Source organism: Emys orbicularis, chromosome 3, assembly GCF_028017835.1.
Source record: "Emys orbicularis isolate rEmyOrb1 chromosome 3, rEmyOrb1.hap1, whole genome shotgun sequence".
In the NCBI taxonomy this organism is placed as follows: domain Eukaryota; kingdom Metazoa; phylum Chordata; order Testudines; family Emydidae; genus Emys; species Emys orbicularis.
The window spans coordinates 10,822,758-10,847,359 of NC_088685.1; the positions used below are offsets into that span (position 1 = coordinate 10,822,758).

At 49.5% G+C, this 24,602-nt stretch overlaps 1 protein-coding gene across 1 annotated transcript; it reads right to left on the reverse strand.

Annotated features, from left to right (window-relative positions):
• CTSB (cathepsin B) lies at nucleotides 1-24,557 on the reverse strand. The gene is made up of 10 exons (XM_065401294.1): nucleotides 24,500-24,557; nucleotides 11,579-11,730; nucleotides 10,455-10,540; nucleotides 9,332-9,446; nucleotides 8,363-8,481; nucleotides 6,563-6,648; nucleotides 4,923-5,069; nucleotides 3,121-3,237; nucleotides 2,029-2,157; nucleotides 1-886 (listed from the first exon to the last, which is right to left on the reverse strand). The coding sequence occupies exons 2-10, from the start codon at nucleotides 11,702-11,704 to the stop codon at nucleotides 789-791; spliced, it is 1,023 nt and encodes a 340-aa protein (XP_065257366.1). The 5' UTR covers nucleotides 11,705-11,730; nucleotides 24,500-24,557; the 3' UTR covers nucleotides 1-788.
• Between the last annotated feature and the right edge of the window lie 45 nt (nucleotides 24,558-24,602).

Here is a 24,602-nt window from a genome sequence, read left to right on the forward strand (position 1 = left end):
TTGAGGAGCTGAGTGGTTTATTTAAAAAAAAAACTAAACAGAACAGCAGAGGAAATATTTATGAAAAGCTTAAGTTGTGGAAGAGCCATGTTCTACTCCATACAGAGCCAGCCCCCATCAGTATCATGTCATTAATAGGCTCCCCCCCACTCAGGAAACAAGGTTAGCAAATAAACCTAGGCACGTGCTTTCAGAAGTGCATGTGCAATGTTTACAACGTAGACAAGGGTTTGCACATACCCACTTCTGAGCCGTTAGGTCTCTGGGCACACGACAGTGCGGAAGTCAAACTTGGGGACAGCAGCCAGCAAGGCTGCTGCTGCAGCATCTCAGAGATGGAAGAGACCCCCTAGGTCATCCAGTCCTGCCACCCAGACCATGCAGGTACTTTGGCCTATCCTGTTGTGTTTCCACCCAAGCTTGGACAAGAGGGTTCACTGAACTAGGCTGGTAAAAGCCAGAGTTTCTCAGTCACCCCACTATTGTGGTGAGTGATTAGCTATGTCACTACTAGCCCAGTCCTTTGAGAAGGGAATGCTTGTGTGTAGCGATGCCACACAAACTGGCTTGGGAGCAGAGCGCTCCAGTAGAAAAGGCAGCTAGCGCATCCATACAGAAACCACCTCCTTCATCCCCATCACACAACTAAACAAGATAAAAGGCTTTAATAAGTAGCTTCAACCATAGTCTCAAGAGTGCAGGCTCTGTGCCCAGCCTGCTCCTGGATATAAGAAACAGAGGCGTGATTATTTGTAGTTTGATCTCTTCAGTTGCACCCAAGCCAGGGGTTAGATCCTCTTCCAGTACAGTTCTGTTTTGGGGATGCCAGCCACTATCTCCGATTCGATTCCGCAGTGGTCCTGCCCTCGGAGGATTTTAAAGAAACCTGGAGAGGTTTTAAAGAGAGAGTCACTAATCCCACATGGGAGAGCAAAAAAAGTCACTCACAACCTAGGGCATTCTTACTTTCCAGACTGGCATCAAACACTCCCTGTGGCAGGAGGGCTCGAGTTCCTTCTAGGCATGAGAGCCCCAGGCACCCCTCTAGACTTGTTAGATGACTGCACTTCTGCTGAGGCTCCCTGTTACACCCAATTACAACATCTGTGTAAATACTCCCAGGTCAGGCCAGATGAGGTCCTTTTATTATGCTTATGAGGGCCACAGAGTGCCTCAACCATTGGATTTATCCCCTCCCCACCCCTGGAGGGAGCTCTGACAGAGGGAACTAAGGCACAGGGTAGAGAATGACTTGGCCCAGGATCACACAGGGAGTTTGGCTAAGCCAGGAACCCCCTGCCCAGTGAACTACCCAATACACCACCCTTCCCTTCCCCAGCAGAGTTGCTTCAGCCACCGTTTCTCCTCTCTGGTGTCAGTCACACAATTAAGGGCATGAAGGCTACTGATCAGCTACTTCCATCTCATCTCGCCCCCTGGTCTGAAGCCATGGGGCAGGTAAGGCTCACCAAAACCCAAACTCAAGGGACTTCCCATGGGTCCAAAATGCCACTGGGAAGGACTTCCTAGCTGACCGTGGGCAGGTCCCTTTCAGTCTCAGTTCCCCCTCAGAGTGGAGAAGAAGGCTTCCCTGTTTCAAAGGGGTGTTGCGAGGACAGATGGGAGATGCTCTGAGCACCAGGGTGAGGAAAAGCCATAGAAAGGCCTACACAGGCAGGCTCAGTCAGTATCTGGAGAGCCCTGCCGGAGACACCCAATCACCCATGTCCTACAGGGTCATACAACCAGATCAGCAGCACCGCGTGAAATGCCCACTGCACAAGCTCATGGACTGTGCAGTGTTTAGCTCCAGGCTCTGCCAGCTAGGTCAGTACTTTCCTGCTAAACATACAGAATCTGGCTATTCCTACCCAGCCTGCTAGAAGGAAGAGAGGGTCTTCTCTAAACTCCTGCTTCCTATGAGAGCTCCAGTTATACCACGGTTTAAAGATAGGGAGATTAACCCGCTAGAAAGAAAAAACAAATCCACCATTCTGGTCTGCTCCAAAGTACATCCCGGCTGCTTACCATTGTCACCCCAGTCAGTGTTCCAGGAGTTTGCAGCCAGCCAGTAGGGGGTGCCATTTTCTACACCCCAGCCAAGGATTCTGATAGCATGGCCACCAACCTCTCCTCCGGAGACATGCTGGTAAACACCTGCAGGGGGTGATACGAAACGAGGAGATCCTAGTCAAAGGCCCCAGTTTTCCTACCAAGGACTCCACTTAGGGGGACTTAAAAAAACTAATGAAATGACATCAGTTCTATTTCAAATTCTTATGGTATCACCAAGAGATGAAGAAAGCACAAATGAGGGGGAAGATTTTTTTTTTTTTTAAAACCAATTTCCATTTAACTTCAGCAACCAACGGACATTTTTGGGAAAGGCAATCTTAATTCAAACACACACCTGAAGTTATGAAAGTTCTCTCACAATACAAAACCAGAGATAACTTTCCTAGTATTGCCAAACTCCAGAAAGGCCTTAGGGCTTTGTGTGTTCTTAACACACTGTACAGCCAAGTCTTAAAGAAAGCAGCAGCAAACCCTCAATCCATGTTCAAAGATGACTGGGGGGCGGGGGGGGAAGAATTATTCTAGAGGCAGCATAGTCTTGGGAGTCATGATCTCAGTGCCCACTTTGGGCACTAACTCACTGGGTGCCTTCAGGCAAGGCACTTGGTCACTCTTTTGAAGATACTGACCTGTTTTGGGTGCCTGACTTGGGCCTGGTTTTCAGAGGTGCCCAACCAGACTCCCATAGGGATTAGCAGCTATGGCTGAAAGCCTCTGGAAGCTGTGTCCAAGTTCTCACGTTAGGCACTCAAAAATCAAAGGCTGCCCTTTAAAATTTGGCTAAACCTCTGCCTGAGTTTCCCCAAATACATGATAAACTACAATGATGAGCGCCAGGCATGTACCCAAACAATAGTATGTGCCTTACCCAGTGTGAAGTGTCACACTTGCCCAGCATGTTGATTTTAAAGGCCAAGAGAGGGTGCTTGTGATCAGTCTGACATTCCTCCTAACACAACCCAGAGAACTTCACCCAGCGACACTCACCCCCGTCAGTGAAGCATTTGCTCAGCTAACACGCCAAGGCCTGGTTGTAATGCTTACCAGACTTGTACATGAGGAAGTCTTCATACACGGCAAATGCTCCCTCTACTGGGCCATTCTTGTAGATCTCAGCCTTTATCTCCTCCTCGCTGGAAGGGACGTTGTAAGACGTAGCTCCTGCAGAGCAGAAGCAGATATACCTCAGCAGAAGTTGTGGGCACCTACATCAACCCACCCAGAGCCAGTGCAAGCTGCAGCAGTTAGCCTCTAGTAGCTTCACTGGGAGCCAGTCTGCTCTGAGGTCCATGCGGGACCCTGCCTTTGAGGGGTGAGTGTACTCCTGAGCACTGGAGGATGTGAAATTAGAAGCCACTCATTGACTTTGCTCCCAGTCAAAAACAAAACAAAAGAGGACAATGGTCAGTCAAACTGGTTGAGCCACGCTTCACTACCCCTCGTGGCAGGGGATGAGTTTCCTCCATCTTACAGATCTAACTTTCCTGCATAGTAAAGGAAAGCGGCAGTCTGCTCTAGCAGGAGAGGGCTCATCATACAGCATCATGCCACTCTAGGTACCGATTTGCCAGTGCAGTTTACAGACACTTATGAGATGTTGGATATTGGGCTTTTTTGCAGGGATGCAGCTAGACAGAACCTCCTGCAAAACCTAGAGTGCCCAGTACAAGTGAGAGCAGAACGTGCCTCAGTTTCACCATCTGGCTAAGCCCAAGTACAGGGACACACATGGAGAGTTCAGGGAACTTCCAATATGGGGTTCACTCTGGCACGGACTAACCTCAGCTGACAAACAACAAACCCCTTCTGTGTTTTAATCCAGCTGGGGAAGGAGGTTTCAAGGCAAGAGCTCCTTGGGAATGTGAATATCCCAGGAATAACAGGAGTACTTGTGGCACCTTAGAGACTAACAAATTTATTAGAGCATAAGCTTTCGTGGGCTACAACCCACTTCTTCGGATGCATATAGAGTGAACCATATATTGAGGAGATATATATACACACACATTCAGAGAGCATGAACTGTATGTGTGTGTATATATATCTCCTCAATATATGGTTCACTCTATATGCATCCGAAGAAGTGGGTTGTAGCCCACGAAAGCTTATGCTCTAATAAATTTGTTAGTCTCTAAGGTGCCACAAGTACTCCTGTTATTTTTGCGGATACAGACTAACACGGCTGCTACTCTGATCCCAGGAATAGAGACCACCCCAGAGCCAATGGAAGTTTTGCCAGAGTGCCCTCCGCGCTGGGTTCTAGACCAGCACAGCACCACGGCTAGGGCACTACTGGGGCTTGGTCCGGTGCCTGCGGACGTCAGAGGCAGAGCTCCGGAGCGCAGTGCCCGTGCACTCTGAATGGCTCTCCCGTGAAGGGATGCAATAGAGGGCTCCCGTGCGGTTCCTCTTCTCTCAGCAGGGGCACGTTTTTACTGTGGTTCTAAGCGCAGTCACCTGTCCACCCACAGCCAGAGGGTCTCACGCTGGTCTGGGGACACTTGCTGTTGGCCCACGGGGCGCTGGCTCTTGTTTCTAGCTGCTGCAGCACATTAAAAAGCAACAGCTCAAACTACACTGGACACCCAAGTGCCGTGGTTGCCAGAGGGACATTCCACCCCTGCACCGGAAGGCCGGTGGGTGCGACACACACTTTCCATTAAGGTATCAGCCATGCTAGGGGCTGAGTCCTCCTGTTCACGTAATGCTCACAACTCCCAGCGACAGGCTATGAGCCAAGGCCACGGCACTGACCCGGCACAGGTAGGCCCTTAGGCCTTTCGGAATCTAAAGGCAAGAGAAGGGCACTGGTCTAGTGTAGGCCAGGGCAAGTGGCTTCCTCTTACCAAAGTGTTTGTCACTCTCATATGAAGGCGAGTAGCCTGCTTCACAGTGTCTGTCGCACCTCGGGGTGTCCCCTTGCTCCCCAGTGCACGAGGGTCGTGACCCATTGACGTGGTGCTCGCATGGAGGGATGGAGTATGGTCTGCAGCCTGTTGGGTTAGACAGAAGAGGTCAGACAGCTTCTCCCCCCCCCACCAACCTCTTTCAGAGGCTGCTCTCCCAGAGTGCTGCAGGGCCCCACGTACCCCACCACTCCACAGCCCCTTGCCCCAACGCTCTCGAATCCCTAAGTGTAAAGTGATGCAGGGATATCTTCCAGAGTCTGCCTGAAACAGCTCCTTCTGCAGACACGTAACCTACCCATGCATCTCAGGGTGTTAACTCTGAAACCTAATGATAAACCAAGTCACATCTCTGATACCTCCACTGCTGATGGATAGAAATGAACAGCCAGCAAATGCACTCCGCCCACATTCTCAAACAACCTCCTTTATGCCTCCCTAGGGCCAAGCATCCCCAACCCAGTTACTAGCGCTTCCATCCCCTCTCCCCAATGTCTGTGTCGTCAGTACAAGAGTCTGCAGCATTATCAATCTTGACACAAATATTAGCATGACAGTTGATGTATTAGCTTTCATAATTCAAATGTTTAACACTGCTGCAGAGATCCCAGCCTGCTGCAGAATCCAGGGACCTTAGGAATTTAGGTCCAGTTTACCATGGGGGTCTGGCAATTATGCACCACAAACTTTCCAGTGCGTGGGGAAGAGAATGACTCATGGCGACTTGCCTGTGCTACCCTAAGAGACATGTCTCTGTTAAAGCCAAACCTTCCACCCCTACATTCCTTACATCAGAGCCAGTCGTCATCTCTAAAAGATGAACTAGTAGCTGGTCCCTAGCGAGACAGAGCTGGAGCTGCCCTGCACTCGTTTATGAATGCTGTGGCTGTGTTGTAAGGATGCTTACCGTGTGTGTATATGCGGGGCGATTGTCTGATAATGCGAAGAGGAAGGAAGAGTGGGTGTCAGTGTGTACATGTATCCTTTCCAGTACGCTTTAAAAAACAAACACTAGCGCTGCCTCCAACATCCTGCCAAGCTCTAACTGGCAGCAAAGCCAAGCTCAGGAAAGAGAGAGAGAAAGCCTCTGGCTGCATTTAAAAGTCAGTCCCTCAAGGGCAGAGGGAGAGAGCCAAGCTGAACCCAGACCTTGAGGGGTCAGGAGGGGTGGGAGTAAGACCAACAGGTCTAGGTAAGACAGACACCTTCTGGTTTAAAAACTCTTCTCTTATGCTTGGTTCAGTGGCTACACAAACAATATTTGGGTTTTCAAGATGGTTGTTTCGGGTCACTGTGCTCACCATAGGTCACAAAGGGAAGAACCACCAGGGCAAAGGGCTGCTGGGGTAAGTGGGGGTCATGCACAGGGGACTGCAGCCCAGGACCCTGTCTAAGAGTGGGAAGATTGTGGGATTCTACCCCAAGGAAGAAGAGGGCATAAGGCCTCATGCTTGTTTCAGGGTGTGTGGGTGGGTGCTTTCAGACCAGAGAAAGGGTCAGAGGCTAGCCCTGTAACCGTGACACCCACATAGTCCAACTCCCTTGATTAGCACCAACAGCCTGCATGGCTTCTGGCTTACCCATGTGGGAGTCATAGAGCCCGCCGGACACCAGGCCTTCCTCAGTCCAGTATCCCCAAGCTCCAGAAGGATAGCCGCCATTACACCTGCAAGAACCACCACAGGCATGTCAGTCACGAATCCTAGGCACAGCGCTTAGCTTCCACATAGGGCTTTGAGTGAAGGGGTCTGGCACAGCCAGCGGGCTGCTTTCGACACAAGCCAGTTCATCTAGCAACACTCGAGCACACGCACTAGAGAATTCAGATGCTCCGTGAGTATCGAAGCGGATCGCTGATGGTCAGGCTCCCACTACAATAGAACTGTTACAGCTTGGAGTAGCCAGGTGGGTGAGAGGGTTTATTCCAAGCTGTTTTGCCTCTCTAGATCTCAGTGCTTAAAGGAGGGTAGCAATACACAGCTCCTCTTTACAGATGGGGAAACTGAGGCACAGAGGTGAAGGGACTTGCTCGTGGTCCCGCAGCAGGCTAGTGGCAGAGCTGAGGACAGAGTCTAGGTCTCCCAGTCAGTACGCTGGCCACTGCCTCCTCTTCGGTTACAAGCAGCATTTGCTGCCTGCGTCACCTTTTCATCAGCTGCTTTGCATGCCTCTGCCCCCAAGGAACACCGTGCCCACTCGACTGAAGGCTAACGAACTAGGCATGCCCAAGGCCATACAGCCAGTAGCAGCAGGAAGAGAACCCAGGAGTCCTGACTCCCAAGCTCCTGGTCTAAGAGGCAGGGCCTGCTCTGCACTCTCCAAGTGTAACGCTTCAGTTTGTGCGGGACGTGAGACAGGGAAATACAGCAACACTGGGGTTAGCACAGGGCCCAGGTGGTCACAGACCCCGAGCCTGCAGACACTTCCGCACACGCTTAACTCAAAGAACAGGAGCGGTCCCCCTGCAGCAAAAGGGAGTCCACATGTGCTCACAGCTAAGACCAGGCACAATCTGCTTGCAGGTCAAGGCTTTACACTAACTCCCTCTCATGCAGGGTCTTCCACCAGCCAGGCAACGGGGAAGCTAATCTGACACCCTGGAGTTTGCACGATTTAATATTTCTGCCAACGTTCCAGTCTGGAGAGGAGTCACAGAAAAGCATGGCCGTAACACTGAAGCTTCTAGTCCCAACTCAAAGGGGAGGGTATCAACTCATTCCATTTCTGTCAAAGCCTCAATTTAGGGAGATGGCCTGGAGGTCGCAAGTTAGAGCTAGGACTTTACGCAGTGGTAAGATCTGCAATGACCAGCACTAAGAGGGATCAAAAAAGATGGGAGTCTTTTTCCAATACCGCATTCTTCCAAGGTTCTAATAACCTTGCCACTTGGCAAGTCTGGCTACAGCTGGTTTGAAATCCCCCTGTGTGCCTGCTTCCATGTCAGTACAACACAGAAAGGAGAAGAAGGAATGGCGCTGACACACTAGGGCCAACGGGTCGACACAGTTCAGAGGCACAGTGAGTACCAGAGGATAGAAGGGAGCTAGTCGAGCCGGAACATTGCAGAGGTGCGGGGTTTGAGCTGTTTAAGCTGGAGGGAGCACGCATCCAACCACCACGGAGGTTTTGCTGCCATTTGTTCCCCCTCGAACCCAGAGAGATGCCTGATGAGCATTACCAAAGGTCCTCGGCAGCAGAGTGGAGAACACAAGGTCTCCCTTTTACACCCTAGGCACTACACAGAACGTTCATGTTTATTGATCCTAGACTGGAAAGTCAGGGGGAGGTCAGTGCAGTGCATGGTCTGGCTCATTGGTTTATATTCTGGGGTGGCACAAAGGTCCTATTGGCCATTTCTTTGAAGCATGAGAATTGCTCACCCCATCCCACACTTGAAGCCACAACAAGACAGCAGATCTTCCGCCGAGATTTCCACGTTTATCTTGCCGCTGGTGTGCACACAGACTCTGTCCGAAATGGCCTCCACTGCACCAAACGCCTACAAAACACAAGAGGAAGAGCATCACACACCCTCCAAGGGAAGGGGCTGGGGTGTTTGCTACCAAGGAGAGACACAACTGGACCACGCACTAAGGTGGCTCTAGCCCCAAGGGAATTTGTTCTGACTGTGGTGATTGCTGGCTGGGCCGGAGGGGCGTGTGGGCAAGGCTGCACATATTGGGCTGATGGACATTTCAGCCAATCTACAAATAGAGCCGCATATCTTTAGAGAGCCAACTGCAGGTGGCTGTTAAATTCACTACTAGGTAATAGCAGCACTGTGTCCCTCCTCGACAGGTGGACCATGGATCACTGCGCAGGGCTATTCTAAGATGGAGTTTTTATCAGTGTGTGTCTCAGTCCAGTCGTTTGGAGATAGAGACGCTACCACAGCCCACGGAGGCTCGGATTCTCTTGGAAATATAAGGCAGCATAGATCACACACACTCACCTCCCACTACACAGACTGACAGGTCCCCTCCTTTTGTGAGACATGAGACCTTGCACCCCAGTGGTTATGCCATGGGTTGAGACAGCTTCTCTGCAGTTTAATGGCAAACCCACACATCCCCGGAGTAATTCTGAGCAGCATGTTTTGTGCATGCAGAGCTAATGAAACCAGCAGAAACAACAGCAGTGAAGCCGCAGTCGCACAGGCGGTGGCCCAAGCTAGCCATGCCTGCCCAGGACTCTGGGTACAGAGTTGAGTGGCAAGCCCATGCCGCTACAGCTTCCCTGCTATTGTTACTGGAGCTAGCTTTGATCTCGCTCGTTCAGGTACATCGACACTGCCGCAACCCCAGCGGATTGCAGGGTAGACCGACCCTCTAGCAGTATGAGCCTCTTACCCAGCAAGAACCACAGGAGCCCTGGTCTCTGATCTCGTTAATGGTTGGACAATGCGGCCACTGTTCCCGGGAGTCAAAGCTGTCCGGCAAGTTCACGTCTCCAGCAAACGCTGCCCTGTAATGGAAGGCAGCCGTCCAGGTTACATGGAGGATTAATGTCGTAAGGCCAAGTTCACTTGTAGGTGTTTCCTGGCCTGGAAACCTCTCCTCTGCCACCCTTCAAAAGAGCCCCAAGTATTACACTCTACAGTACAGCAGAGTCCCTTTTATCTGATCTAGTTGGGACCGGGGCCAGATCGGATAATCAAAAACTCGGATAATCCAGAGAACGGGAAGTGCAAGGCTGCAGCGCCATCTAATGGCCACAGTTGAAATGGCCCACTTCTGGACCTGCGTGCAGTGGTTGTTCGGTCAATACAGAGAGCAGGATGGTCGGATAAATGGGGTTTTACTGTAGTTCAATTCACAGATTAAGGCCAGAAGGGTCCACTGCACTTCTCATCTGGCCTGCTGCAAAATAAGGCTGGAAAATTCCACCATGCGATTCCCGCATCCAGGGCCGAGCTAGATGGACATTGGCTGTGTAAATATAAGCAGGATTCCGAAAGCGCAGGATTGGGTGTCAGGTCTGGGTTCCATTCCCAGCACTTCCAAACTTCCGGTAGGATGCTGGACGTGTCACTTTGCTTCAGTTCTCCTCCGACCCCATGTCTATAAGATACAGGGTGGTGTCTGGGAGCGCAGCACAGATCTTTGGATGAAGGAGCTATCGAAGCCCACTGCAGTATTAAGAGACAGGTGCAGGAAAGGGCGAGGAAAGATGTGGAGGCGTGGACAGAGGACGGTCCTAAGTTGGCCCCAAGTTTGAGTTTCACACATCCTCAAAAAACACTAAACGCTGGCAACTCACGAGTGGGCATTAGCCAAGTTCTGGAGGGAGTTCTGTTCAGTACCCCAGCACGGGATCTCCACAACACGAGGCTCTTGTGCAGGGAAAGGCTGGCAGAGGTACAGTGGAGGGGGAAGAGGAGGATCTGAAGCGTTGTAGGTGTTTCCTGGCCTGGAAACCTCTCCTCTCCAACCCTTCAAAAGAGCCCCAAGTGTTACATCCCACAGCACTCACCTCACTGGCAGTTTGGGCCCATGCAGGAACGTGCCACACAGTTTCTTCACATAACTCATGTCAGTATTGTGGAAATTGTGCCCAGCCTGGGTGGAGAGAGAGAGAGGCCTGAACCCCAAGATCTGCACCAGCAGTGAGCTTTCCAAGGAGGAACGCCAAAGCATTTTCAGGGGCAATGCCTGCCCCTTAGAGCCTCCCTCTGCCCATTCATGTGGGTTTTATAGTCACAATTGCCAAGTTTCTGAAGTGACTTTTCCAAGATCACCCAGTGGGAAAGCCAAGAATAGAACCCAAGTCTCTCAGGTCCCCTACTCCAGTGCTCTATCTACTAGGCAACACAGCCTCCCAAAGGCCACTGGATTCCAGGACAGTGACCAAGAGTAGTTACCATCTGCCATCACACCCACTTTTGGCTGCGACTGCATCAAATCTTGTAAGCCAAGAATATAGAGGCCTGGTCAGCGTTTGGCTGGGTGACTTTCACAGACGACCCAGGGGCTGCAGGGAGTGGGGATAGCAGTTCAGCGAGCCAGTGCCCTAACACAGCGAAAGGAGGCACTGTGCTGCTCCCAGGACGGGAATTCTCAAGCGGCGCCCACGTGCTTAAAGCCCCCCTTCCTGTTTCCCCAAATATACATCGGACCTGGACAAATTCCAGGTGCGCTATTAACATCCTGTTTACCTAACTGGCACTGCCAGCAGGACGTTCATTATAGGATTTGTCACTTCCTGCTTACTTTGCTGTGGGGCTGTTGAACAGCTGACACAGATCCGAGTTTCTTATACAGTTTGCGAAGTGCTTTGAGATCTTCGGCAAGGAAGAGGTGCTATGTGAAAACGTACATTAATGGCTGCTTAGTGACATATGCAAGAGGATTTCGGACCCCAGCGAACAGCTGCCAGCAAAATCCAGCCACGGCAGGCAACCTTAGGAGAGGCAAAGTTCGCCTAGACAGCTATCCTGGCTGTGTGAGATGGTCCCTCTGAGTCAGGGCTGGAACACGCTTGCGTGGCAGTAATCCCATCCATCCAGGCAGGCACTACCAGCGCACAGGGCCACTGATCTCCATCGGCAACGTGGCCACAGGCCCCGAGCGCACAGGAGAAAAAGCACCACTACTCACCTGCCATGTAGTGTTGAGTTTGTTGATGTAGTTGACCAAATCGTGCGAGAGGGGAGCAAAGTAGGGGACGCTGCGGGCACTCACGAGGGTCACCAGGACACACAGGGCAGACACAGACTGCCACATCTTGGCCACAAAGCAGTACTCGTTACCTGGAAAGAGATCCGCACGTCAATCCACGCACTGTATCTGCCTAGAGGCACAGCTAACCCCTTCCTAACTGGCATTCTTCCTGGCAAGGACTTGTAGAAACAGATGCCAGCTATTGTTAGGCAGAGCCGGTCACGTGATTACAAGCAGGGTAACACTACATACTCCAAGTGAGCAGAGAAGGATATTGGAGGGAGGAGGCTGTGCTGCTTTGGTAGATTCACAGTACCTCCCTGGTTGCCAGAAAGATCACATGCAGAGACCTCCAGAATTGCACCCATTCATTCTTCTTCCCTGCCAACAACTTAAATAAAACTCAGTGCAAAGCCATTCATTTGTTCTATAGAATGCCAAAGGATCTTTGTGAAAGGACTGTCCTCCTGTTTTCAAGGCAAATTAGTTAACAGGAACTACCCCCCCTCTCCAATTTCTCCCTCACCCCCCAAACTTCAATCCCAAACTGCAACCCAAAGTGCTCATGGCAAATCAGTAGGTGGCGCTCTCCCCTTTGAATCAGTGCCCCAGCAGGATGGGTAAGGATTCACTGTACTGCTGGAGATGGCCCGTCAGCATAGCCCTGCCCACACTGGGGAATTTTAGCAGCAGCAGGAATCTTTTGCTAAAACCCCCCTAGCACAGACAGGATTTAAAGGCCTTCTCATGAGAGACAGAGAGTCAACCTCTGTGCGTCTTAGGAAGCTCGAGCTCAGGAAATTCCATTGTGCTTACCCAGCATCCCCTCCCCCACAAGCAACATTTAACGAGCTACATTATTATTTGCCTCCTGTGTAGCATTGCTGTGCACTGGTGAACCTTCTTCTGTTCCACCCCAGAGGGAGCTGCAGTGATCCCAGCTTGGCCTTTTTGGTACCTCACAGGGGTAACAAGCAATGCAGAAAAGCTATACCTAACTCCAGAAGAGGGGACAGACAGCAGAGATCATCTCAGACCATGTAGCAACCGTCCCCCAGGTCAGGAAAGGGCATGGCTGATGTAACCCACATGTGCCCCGTGTGGAACTCCGCTGCTCTCTAGTGACAACTGAGTCACAGATAAAGGTTGACGGGCCTTGACTAAGAGCTGGGTCTTTTAGCATGGGCAACAGAAGCTCATGCTTTAAGACGCAGAGGTAACCCCTGCTAACCACCAACCATGGGGCACATTGATAAAATGGACACAGTGATCAAACCCCCCATTATGGATGGATCAGACCGGCCTTGGACAGAGACTCAGAGGTCTGTCACTTTTTTACCACTTTGGCAATACTTTTCTAGCGCGTCATGTTGGTAAAGTGCGGGCAGCCAGCGAAAGCAAATTCATCCAGGCACTTCAACTGGTTTGCACACAAACACCAAAGCCAGGTATACACTGAAGCGTCCAATTTCAGAAGTGATTCAGGAGCCGACTTCTAATGAGTCAATGCAACTTGAAAATGAAACGCAGGCTCTTAAATCACTCGGGCATTTTTCTAATACAGACAAAAGGTCAAATTTTCAAAAGTTTGCTTTTAAAGACTGATCTAGTTATCTTCATGCAACTTTTCCAATATAGATAAGGCTCCAGATAAATCCCCTGACCCAAGCCATGGAGTAACTGGCTTAAAACAAAACAAAAATATTCTCCACTGCAAAGAGGAAATGTAAAATGAAGACAAGTGACCTGTATCTTCTCTTTATGGCTTTTTGGTACAACAGAACTTCTGCAAAGCCCCATTCTGAACTCAATCCCAGGGCAGTTAGCAGTGGCTATCGATTCAGTTATGCCCGAGGTCCTAATTCATCCACCGTTCAGGATGGGAAAGGGTGCCAAAGGTGTCAAACCCATGAAGTGACTTCTAACAGGGTAAGCACCAGTTCTTTGCTGAACACAGAGTGCCTGACTTGAGGTCCCATGTAGTCAGTGGAAATACTCCATCTTCAAATGGGCTTTGAACCAGGTTTTAGAGACTCAGCTATGCTGGGCCAGAACCCCCGTTTGCCGAGCTGTTCGGCAAACCCCGTTCCTGGCCCAGGGAAATGCACCTCAAGCCATACGAGAGCCATTTTAACAAGGGATGAAGAGAGACCGCCAAGTGTAGCTCCCCATCCACTAGAGGCCAGATTCCCATCCCAACCAGACAGCAGATTATCCCAGCCTGAACATGCTTCGAACCCTGCAACTATACACAGCCCTGCACAGACGACAATCAGAAAGCTCTTTGGGGCAAGTACTACACATAAAGTTGCGTTTACACGGCAATCACATACCCACAGCTAGCCCGTGCCAGCTGACTTGGACTCAAGGGGCTCAGGCTATGAGGCGGTTTACCTGCAGTGTAGACATTTGGGATCAGGTTGCAGCTCGGTTGGACCCTCCCACCTCATAGGGTCTTAGACCCCAGGCTCAAGTCCAAACGTCTACACTAAAATAACAGGAGTACTTGTGGCACCTTAGAGACTAACAAATTTATTAGAGCATAAGCTTTCGTGGGCTACAACCCACTTCTTCGGATGCATATAGAGTGAAACATATATTGAGGAGATATATATACACACATACAGAGAGCATGAACAGGTGGGAGTTGTCTTACCAAGTCTGAGAGGCCAATTAAGTGCAATTCAACAGCCCCTTAGCCCGAGCCAGTTGGCATGGGCCAGCTGCAGGTTTTTAATCGTGGTGTAGACACACCCTCATTGGCCTGCCAAGTACCCAATGCCAGTAGCTTTAGCGGTGCTGATGGAGTCCTGTATGCAGAGATCGATTCAAGTGAAGGGCACTCAGGCCTGGTCCACACTACCCCCCCACTTCGGACTAAGGTACGCAAATTCATGCGAATTCGAAGTACCTTAGTCCGAACTTACCGCGGGTCCAGACGCAGCAGGCAGGCTCCCCCGTCGATGCCGCGTACTCCTCTCGCCGAGCTGGAGTACCGGCGTCGACGGCGAGCACTTCCGGGATCGATCCGGGATCGATTTATTGCGTCTAGGCAAGACGCGATAAATCGATTCCAGAACATCGATTGCCTGCCGTCGGACCCGGAGGTAAGTGTAGACGTACCCTCACTGACCATCGGCTACCTCCTCCCACTCAGAGGTAAGATTCCAGACACGTGCCAGCAGGAGCGCCCTGCTTTCTGCCAAAGACTGATCATTGTGCAGAGCACATCTCTGGATGATCTTTACTGCTAACGTCATTCTGGCCATTTCCAGAGTTTGCATGTACTTTTTTCTTTGAGAGGGGAAACCACAAGAACTCCCCTGGAAGAAAAGTTTCTGACCTTGTAAATGTTATTTCTTTTTAACCTAACCCTTCTTATATCAGCACTTTCAGTGGGACACAACTTGAAATATAGGTGCCGTTTCACAAGAAGTTAGTAGTTTCAGATGCTGTTCCCTGATCCCCTTCTAGTTTGTGGTTTTTAGTCACATTTTCCTGTATGGTTAAGATGTTTCTCTCCCCTGTTGCTTTGTGAGAAGACCTACACAAATAGGGGAAACTGACCAACATGGCAGGGGGGGGAGGGGATGGATTGTGAAACTGACAATACACAACACACTGTCAAACTCACAAATATCGACGAGAAAAAAAATATTCTATTTGCTGCTAGTCACTTTTAGCTCTTGGGATTTATTTGTAGGAATATTTCAAACACTAGTGTGATTTTTAAACTGTAAACATCCTCTAATTACACATGGCAACCTGATCAACACATAGGCTAGCCCAGGGGTCAGCAACCTTTCAGAAGCGATGTGCCGAGTCTTCATTTATTCACTCGAATTTAAGGTTTCGCGTGCCAGTAATACATTTTAACGTTTTTAGAAGGTCTCTTTCTATAAATCTATAATATATAACTAAACTATTGTTGTATGTAAAGTAAATAAGGTTTTTAAAATGTTTAAGAAGCTTCAATTAAAATTAAATTAAAATGCAGAGCCCCCTGGACCGGTGGCCAGGACCTGGGCAGTGTGAGTGCCACTGAAAATCAGCTCGTGTGCCGCCTTTGGCACGCGTGCCATGGGTTGCCTACCCCTGGGCCAGCCTGTACTGGTCCTACCCAATGCCCCGAAAGGAGCACTCCTCATCATCCCCTTTTAGATTATGCTGCAGGGGAGAGACTGCAGGAATTCGACACCCAACCATAGCTCCCAGTAGCCATTAAAGGTGCAACACTTACTTAATTACACCCCCTGGCGCCTCCTTATCCAAAATAGTCAAGCCACTGATAGTTACAGGTGGATACTTTGGCCAAATCTTTAATAGATTTCTTAGATGCTATTTCCCAAACAGTAAGCTTCCATTAATTCAGATCCAAGGTCACCTGACTACAGAGCCCACCAATGCCAACTATAACAAGCACAAGTCATTCAATGCCTCATCTACATTGTACTTTCCAGATCCCCTTCTCTACTTCAACCGCCTCCTCCTTCCACCACTCCAGCCTGCAGAGGCAGAGTTGGCCATCGTATAACTAGACTATCCCTTAGCTATTGCATTCAGCATCACTCGCTAGTGAGAGAGACAGGGCTCATTTCTCCCCACCTCCACTCACCGTTGGGCAAGGGGGTTCAGAAGGCACCGAGAAGCTGCCTCACATGCTAGATCTGCTGCCACTGCCAACAGAATGGATAAGCATTCCACTGCTTTTATTTTAGCAAAAAACATTCAGCAAGCCAGCAATAATGTCATTAGGTTTCAGAGTCAACGCCTGGGCTGAATCACTAATACCCTGTGCCTCAAGTAGTCATTTATGTCAGTGGAAAGCTAGCGTAACTCACTATCAAGTAGTTTTACTCACTCACCACTGACGTAAGTGGCTAGGCCGCACAGGGTAACGCTGAATCAGACCCCGAGCGGCTGCAGATCCAAGCGAACCAGCGCTGCATTGAGTCAAATCCCGATGGCTTTAGCCACAAGGGCTAGACTCTTACAGGCGATCATTTCAGATGTAGACTACCAGACACTTCTGTTCTGGTGCTGCAGGCTGTTGTGCCATCCTATGGAAGAACTGCTGGGTCAGGCAAACTTTTGCCAAATTCTTAGTTGAGAGAGGCAGTGTCTGAGGGCCAGATTTTCCAAGAGCCCTAAGCATGCGTGTTAGCCTAAAACTCCGTTCTAATCGAATATTCCCTCCGCAGTCTTGAGCGGGTCACTGAACTGCTACTGTAAGAGGAGGTTGCATGTACTTTCCTACCTCAAAAAGATCAGAATACGTAACTGGCATTTGTCCAGCATTTAAGATATAAAAGCGCTTTGTAAATTGTGGGGTTTTGTTTTTAGATAGTGGGGCAACTGGTGGGACTCAAAGACAGCTCTACGGAGTTTCAGGTTTAGTCGACAACACTTTGTTTGTACAAAATCTGAGACAGAGAAGCTTGTGAATTGGTATCGGATTCCACAATCTGAGACACTGAGGTAGAGAGAACGTTGCTCTCCAGTGAGCCAGAACCAAACTGAAAACAAATACACGTTCTCTGCGTTTAAGTTTGGGCCGCAGCCAGAGAGATGTATAGATTTTAAGCAGCCCGATTCTTCTATTGTATTTGTTCAGCGAAGCAATTCAGTACTTTGCACGATTTTTTTTATTTTTAAGAGACAGCCCAAGTGTATCAGTGAGTGAGTCTGGCAGGAGAAGCTGCTGCTAAGTTTCTCACAAGAATCAAATAGCTGAATGTTCGCTGAAGTCTTCCTGCCAGCTTTCCACACGCTCACTGGGGGCATAAAGATTCTGAAGAGGCTTTAAGTCTGTTTAAGGTGAGAGGCAAAGCAGAAAAGAGGACTCAGCTAAGCACCTGTTTCTGTGCCCAATCCCCCCACCCCAGGTGTGGTTGGATTACACACTGAAGTAACTGGTTAGTATTCTGCCCTGCCCCCACCACTTCCTCTTCTCTCCGCACAGTTTTCTTTTTTAGTTGCAGTTGATCAGTTTCTCTTTTACCAGCTGATATCACACCCTAAAGAGTAGGAAATGCAGAGCCTGGAAGGGTTTCTCCCTTAGATGAAGGATTGTGGGTGTCCCAAGCACAGTGCTATTGAGACTTGCATGTTACAACGCTCAGGACTAGACTGTTCTACAAATACTTACCGTATATACTCGTTCATTAGCCCATTCGTTTATAAGCCAACCCCCCAAGATGGATAGGTAAAAAAGGCAAAAACTGTATGACCCTTTCATAAGCCGACCCTATAGTTCAAGGCTTGGCAAACTTTGGCTCCCGGCCCATCAGGGTAAGCCGCTGGCAGGCCGGGACGTTTAGTTTACCTGGAGTGTCCACAGACAGGGAGCCCCGCAGCTTCCACTGGCAACAGTTTGCCGTTCCCAGCCAATGGGAGCTGCGGGAAGCGGCACGGGCTGAGGGACATGCTGGCTGCCACTTCCCGCAGCTCCCATTGGCTGGGAATGGCAAACCGTGGCCAGTGGGAGCTGCAGGGCTCCATATCTGCGAACGCTCCAGGTAAACTAAACGTCCTGGCCTGCCAGCGGCTTACCCTGACGGGAGCCAAAGTTTGCCGACCCCTGATCTACAATGACAATGTATCGCTTCCCGGCTCTTTGAGCTCTGGTCAAGTGTAGGTAGTCTCTTGGTCTATCCAAGGCCGTGATCAAGTGTCTTGATGTTTTGGTCTTTTGGCCTCGAGATGAAAACCTTGCCTTTGTTTCAGGGACCTTGAAGTGAAAAAATTCTCTAAGTTATTCAACTCAAAGAGCTTAAAATCGTCAACTTTTGGTGTAGACCCGCTGATAAGCCGACCCCTGCTCTTTGATGCTTCACTTTTTTACCAAAAAAAATCAGCTTACGAACGAGTATATACAGTACTTCTTGGCATGGCTGCAGTGTGTTATCTCCATATTTACAGATAGGGAAACTGAGGCACAGAACAGGTAAGTATCTTCAACAGACTTCAATGCAGACAGGGTCACGTCAAACAGAAAAGCTAAAACCCCAACAGAGAGTCTTCGGCACTAGAATCAGTCCTATAATTGACTGAACCATCTTTAATCAAGCTGAGCACCTCTGCAGACATCATGCTTTGACCAAGTAAACAGGTAAAGTAGGTTGCACCCAACCTTTATGCAGTTTGCGGATGCTCCTAGCTCAGGCCAAACACAAGTGGAAGCAGAACCCACCTGTGGTTTTACAAACACAAGTCTCATGGCAGCATTTGATTTTCCTGCAAGTTTCTTTCTAACAAAACAGTGTTAGGAGAAAGTGATTGACGGGCTGTTCAACCACTTGCAAGTCCCCATGCAACTGCGTATGTCCCACACAAGAGCGAGGATGGGGGAAGAGAGAGACAGATCTTGGATAAAAGCATCGAGAGCGCCTAAGTCACATTTGAAAATGGTATTTAGGCTCCTAAGGGCTGGTCTACACTAGGGAGGGGGGGGGGAAGAGGGGAAATTGAGCTAAATTACACAACTTCAGCTATGTGAACAACAGCTGAAGTCGACATACTTAGATCTACTTACCGCGGCGTCTTCGCTGCGGTGTGTCGACGGGAGACGCTCTCCTGTCGATTCCACTTGCGCGTCTCGTTGAGGTGGAGTACCGGAGTCGACACCAGAGCGATCGGCAGTCGATTTACCACGTCTATACTAGACACGATAAATCGACCCATGCTGGATTGATCGCTACCTGTGGATCTGGCTGGTAGTGTAGACAAGCCCTATGTCTTGGTGCTTCTGAACATTTTACCCATTGTCTTAAGATGGTAAGCTCTATAGGAGATGCTCCCTGCTTTACTATATAGCATCTAGCACAATGCTCCCTGCTTTACTAGCTCTATGAACTACTATAATACGAACATAGAAGAGTTCCTCCATAGATTTAAACTGTCTAGCTCTTCTGATAGCACAGGTAACCTTTACAATGGAGAACAATGCCCTGATGTCTGATTCTGCAAGGGAGTCAAAGTATAATGCTGAGTTGAGAATTTCGCCACTTGGCTTGAAGGGGGCAAAGTGATAATCTCACATTAAGACACAATTAGGGCCCAGTGGGAGCCACATATTTAAAAAACCCAGAAACTCTGCAGACACTTCCCCAGCTCTCTCATCCCTGGTCACGCGTTTAATGCGTGTCAGAAGCCTCCAAAGTGGTTATTTCACTTCCAGCTGTGTGAAGGACACTTCAGACATGTGATCAATGGTTTCATTTTGTGTCATACCGTCCAATTTGAAATCCAGACGCCTCTAGGAAGCTGGTCTTTTGAAAACGGGAACAGATACTTGGACCCAGAAACTTGCCTTCAGCTCATGAGACTAGCCCTGTAGTGTTTCCCACCCACCTAACCATATTTCAACTATTTCCCCAACTGACAAGCAGATCTGAACTTTGTCCCTCAGTTAAGGCTGTTGCATTAGTTGCCAATGTTTTTTACAGGACACTAAAGCCATGATAAAGCAAACATATACACAAAGAAATATTCCTTTGCTTGATGAACTGCCAGCTTAACTTGGTAACTCATACTGTTATAAAGCGGCTAGCAGACCCAATTTATTGTATCCATTACTGCATTATCACCAAAGGTTAACAGCTTTAAACTCACATCAGCCATATCTCCCCATCATTCTTTGCGAAACTCCATCTGTTATGGAGGTTAGAAAGTTAGCAAAATACTCTATCCTTGCAAAACCGGATGCCACTCTCAGATCTTGTCTAAACAGAGTGAGACTTTGTTTGATGTTAAAAAGCTGCTTCTCTTTAAAATTAACCCTTGTGAATGAAATCAGGCTTTGTACGAACCAAATTAAATCCCAGATTCTTACCCAAGTCCTAGATTCCAGTTGAACAGACTGGAAAGCTTACACAAGAACTGCTATTAAAGACTCATGCAGTAACTCACGGCTACGTGAAGCGATGTCCTTTAGGTAAGAATGGAGACTGGCCCTTTCCAGTCTGTTGATTAGAGACATCTCAGGTGCATCTTAAGAAAACCTGAACACTGAAGCATGTGACTCTAGAAATTCCACCCTGCTGCAGCATTTAGGTTAGTTGTGGTTAATAGCCTGAAGATAGTCTCTTAAACAGTTATCGCCAGGGTCCCAAATGCTTGGTGCCTGCCTTCCCCGCTCCCTCTCAAGAATTAACTAGTTTCAAAGCCAGTTCAGCTAAACTGGTTTCATAAGCAGTTGAAGCCTTGGCCTAGAAGAGGCTTCCATGTGGTCTGAACAGTTTTCATGGAACCAATTACAAAATCATTCGCTGACCCAGTTCTTAGGCTGCGTCTACACTACAGATTTCTGCAGATATAGCCATGTCAATCAGGCGTGAGCCTTGACAGACACACCTGGGCCAGTAAAAGCCCCTAGTGTTAGACACAGCTATACCAGTATAGCTGTGTGCACACTAGAAGTATGCTGCCAGTAGGATATACCAGCATTCCTATATCAGTGAAGCACTCCTCACGTAGATTTAGCTTTAAAAACTGATTGGCGTTTTTGGCAAAGTTAGCCTGGAGCAGCCCAGTCTCATGCATTCAACAGCACTTCAAGCCAAAGCTGTGCAATCAGGTTCCCATGTTTTGGATACACCAGTCCTAAAATATGCTGCATTACTGATTGGCTGTGCACAGTCCATTTGGGACTGTATGAGGCAGAGGAAGACAGTCCCTGCCCCAAGGATCCTTCTTAGCAGCTCCTATGTTAGACTGAATCACCTCTGAAATGCCTTCACAATCTAAAAACGTACCACACATTCAGGGGTTAACGCTCCCTTTCCTCAGGCCTTGTCTACATTAGGGGATAGCTGGATTAGTGCTAACCTCTACTGCAGTGGGGTAGCCTGTGTGGTGCAACACATCTACATGCACTAGGAGGTTTGCACCAGGGTAACTACACCAGTGACTGAAGCCCTCATATGGACATGGCCTCAACTTATCCCGCCTTTTACAGCTGGATTCCTGCTGAAGGGTGGGACCAACATCAGAGCAGATAAACTGTACAAGGACTACTCTTGGGCATAGACTCATAGACTTTAAAGTCAGAAGGGACCATTATGATCATCTAGTCTGACCTCCCGCATGATGCAGGCCACAAAAGCTGACCCTCCCACTCCTGGAATAATTCTCTCCTTTGACTCAGCTGTTGAAGTCCCCAAATCATGATTTGAAGACTTCAAGTTGCATGTCCCATTGGCTGCAGAAAGCTTGTGTCTAATCATTCTTAGAGCATAAGGTAGCAGCCACTGTTTTCATCCTGTACACCAGATAGAAGCAATGCAAAGGCTGTGAGAATGTAAAGGTAATGAACCACAGGGGCGGGTGGGGGGAAGCAGCTGTCGCTGTGTGATTTCTCTGCTAAGTGAAACTCTTAAAACCAAGGTGACAAAATATCCAGCATGAGATTAAAAACAGGCAAGTCAGAAAAGGTGAACAGCCAACGAGGAGAAAGAAGCTTCTCCAAGAGTGGCGGTCTCCAAATTGGGATCTGATTTTACTGCACCAGACTGGAAAGTGGACTTCAGACCTTCTTTACAACCAGCACTGATATTTACCAATGGGGGAGGCAGCCAGCCAATTCAATCAGGTAGGTAGATCTGGATAAGGGGCAAGGAGCACAAGATCAAGTGACCACAAACAAGAGGGGACTTTGGTCTGGAGCAGCACCCTCCTCAGCTAGCACAGAGCCCCACCATGCAGAACCAGGGCCCATGTTCAGCTGTCACAGGAATCACCTGACTCAGTAATCCTTACAAAAGGACAACCCTACATTTTAGCTCTAAAACCAATTGGTTGTATTTATAAGTAAGGAGTTTGGCCAGTGTCAACTGCTGGTGTCCACCATCTTGCTGCCAAAACACAATATTCAGTAAGAGATGGCCCTAAATTAAGTCCATTAAAAACACCACAGATTCTGCTCTTTGCAGTTCCTCTTCCTTTGGTTGCCTGTTCTGCAAACTTAGAGGGATCAGAACCCTTCCCTGCCCCATCCAAAATTTATTCACATGGCCCTGGTCCCCCCATCAGAGTGGCTTACAAACATTAGTTAACCTTCACAATTACCTTGTAAACTAGGGAAGTATTATGCCCATTTTAGTGGTGGGTCACAGAGATGTGGAGGCTAAGATCCCAAAAAGTGTTTATGTTGAAATCAATGGCAGTTAGGTGCCTAAATACCTTTGAAGATGCTGGCCAGAGATTAAGGGCTTGATGTTCTGAGGTGCTCAACAGCTCAAGTTCCTACTGAACTCAATGAGAACTGTGGCTGCTCAGTAATTCTGAAAAATCAGGCTCAAAGTGACATGCCCACGGTCACACCAGATGCTCCCAGCAGAGAAAAGGATTAAACCCACATCTGCTGAATTCCAGTTCAGTACCTCAACCACAAGACCACCTTTCCTCCCTGTGTATTGACTGTTTATCCATGCACTACACCAGAGATACTACCAACAATACCACAGAGTGCAAAATTTCTGCAAAACCCCAGTATTAGCAGAGATCTTACTGCTGCCCAGAATTGTAGCTGCCTGGCAACTGTATGCTCCTCATCCCCTCCAGACAAGGATGAAGATACTTAAATTCTGCCGTTAGCTGGTCGAATCTACAGACTCTCTCTTTTTGCTGACAGCTGTACCTAAAAAAAACCCAAACCTGCAACAGGCCAACACAGAATTCACAAGGGGAATGACTTCCCCAGAAGCAAGATCACTCATTTGGGGCTCCCTAGAAGCCATGATTTGTTCACACATCCTCAGAGGGATCAAACCTGCTGCTAGAAAGTCATCTCCTGTAAACAACACAACACAGACCTTGGCTATACTTCAGCACACAGAAGGCAGCTCAGCGCCAGCAAACGGAAATGGCTGTCAATGTCATCTGCAAGCTCCGGAGTAGAGTGGTTACCCCAGCTCTGCAGTCACTACCGGGGCTCCAGCAGGAATCTGGACTCACAGATCAGAAGCCAGAAGGGGAAGAGGCAGTAGCAGAGGCTGTGTGTTCATGGGGTACAATGTCCATTTGCGAATACAGACACCTCTGAGAGGCTAGACCTGTGCCTTGCGGGAAAGGTTAAACAGGGCAAGAAAATCCCCTGCTTTACATTTCCTGGTACTCCAGGATGGTTGCACAATTTGAACCAACACCCCCCTAGTCTCCTTACTTCCCCTACCCACCCGGGAAGGGCAGCCAGGGACAGTCCCCTGCTCGGGGACAGGGGAAATCCCTTACCCATCCCCCTGCACCTTCCAAACATGCCCCCCCACACACATACCCTCCGCAGCTCCTCTCCCCTCCCAGCCCCCAACAGCTCTCTGTGGCATGGGACAACAGCCAACCATTCCCCCCACACACATCCTCCAGCGCCCCCCATCCTCCTGTCCTGCATACACGCCTGCCCAGAGACTTCCCCTCACCACCCAGAAATCCTATCCACAGAGCGCATGGGAATCCCTGCAAACCCTCCCTCAACGAGCTGTTCCCCCCATGCCAAACTGCCCCTCCCCCATCCATCCTGCCCCAGATCATCCCCCCCACCCCCATACAAACTGCCCCTCCCCATCCATCCTGCCCCAGATCATCCCCCCCACCCCCAAACAAACTGCCCCTCCCCCATCCATCCCCAGATCATCCCCCCCATACAAACTTCCCCTCCCCCATCCATCCTGCCCCAGCTCCCCACCCCCATACAAACTGCCCCTCCCCCATCCATCCCCAGATCATCCCCCCCATACAAACTTCCCCTCCCCCATCCATCCTGCCCCAGCTCCCCTCCCCCATACAAACTGTCCCATCCGTCCCGCCCCAGCTCCGGACAAACTGCCCCACCCCAGGGCGCCGCCGCCACCCCGCACTTACCGGAGGAACCTCTCGCTCCACCGGCCCCTGCGTGCAAACGCCGCAGCTCCGCGGCGCCTCCCTCCTTATCTGCAGGCGGCCCCCGCCCGGCGCTGACTCACCC

Excerpts from the sequence above, each read along its gene's own strand:
- CTSB (XM_065401294.1), bottom strand. The coding sequence starts at position 11,704 with ATGTGGCAGTCTGTGTCTGCCCTGTGTGTCCTGGTGACCCTCGTGAGT. Across the intron at positions 8,482-9,331 it reads GCTCCTGTGGTTCTTGCTGG|GCGTTTGGTGCAGTGGAGGC; the intron begins GTAAGAGGCTCA and ends TGTGTTTTGTAG. Across the intron at positions 6,649-8,362 it reads GGCTTCAAGTGTGGGATGGG|GTGTAATGGCGGCTATCCTT; the intron begins GTGAGCAATTCT and ends TGGTTCTTGCAG.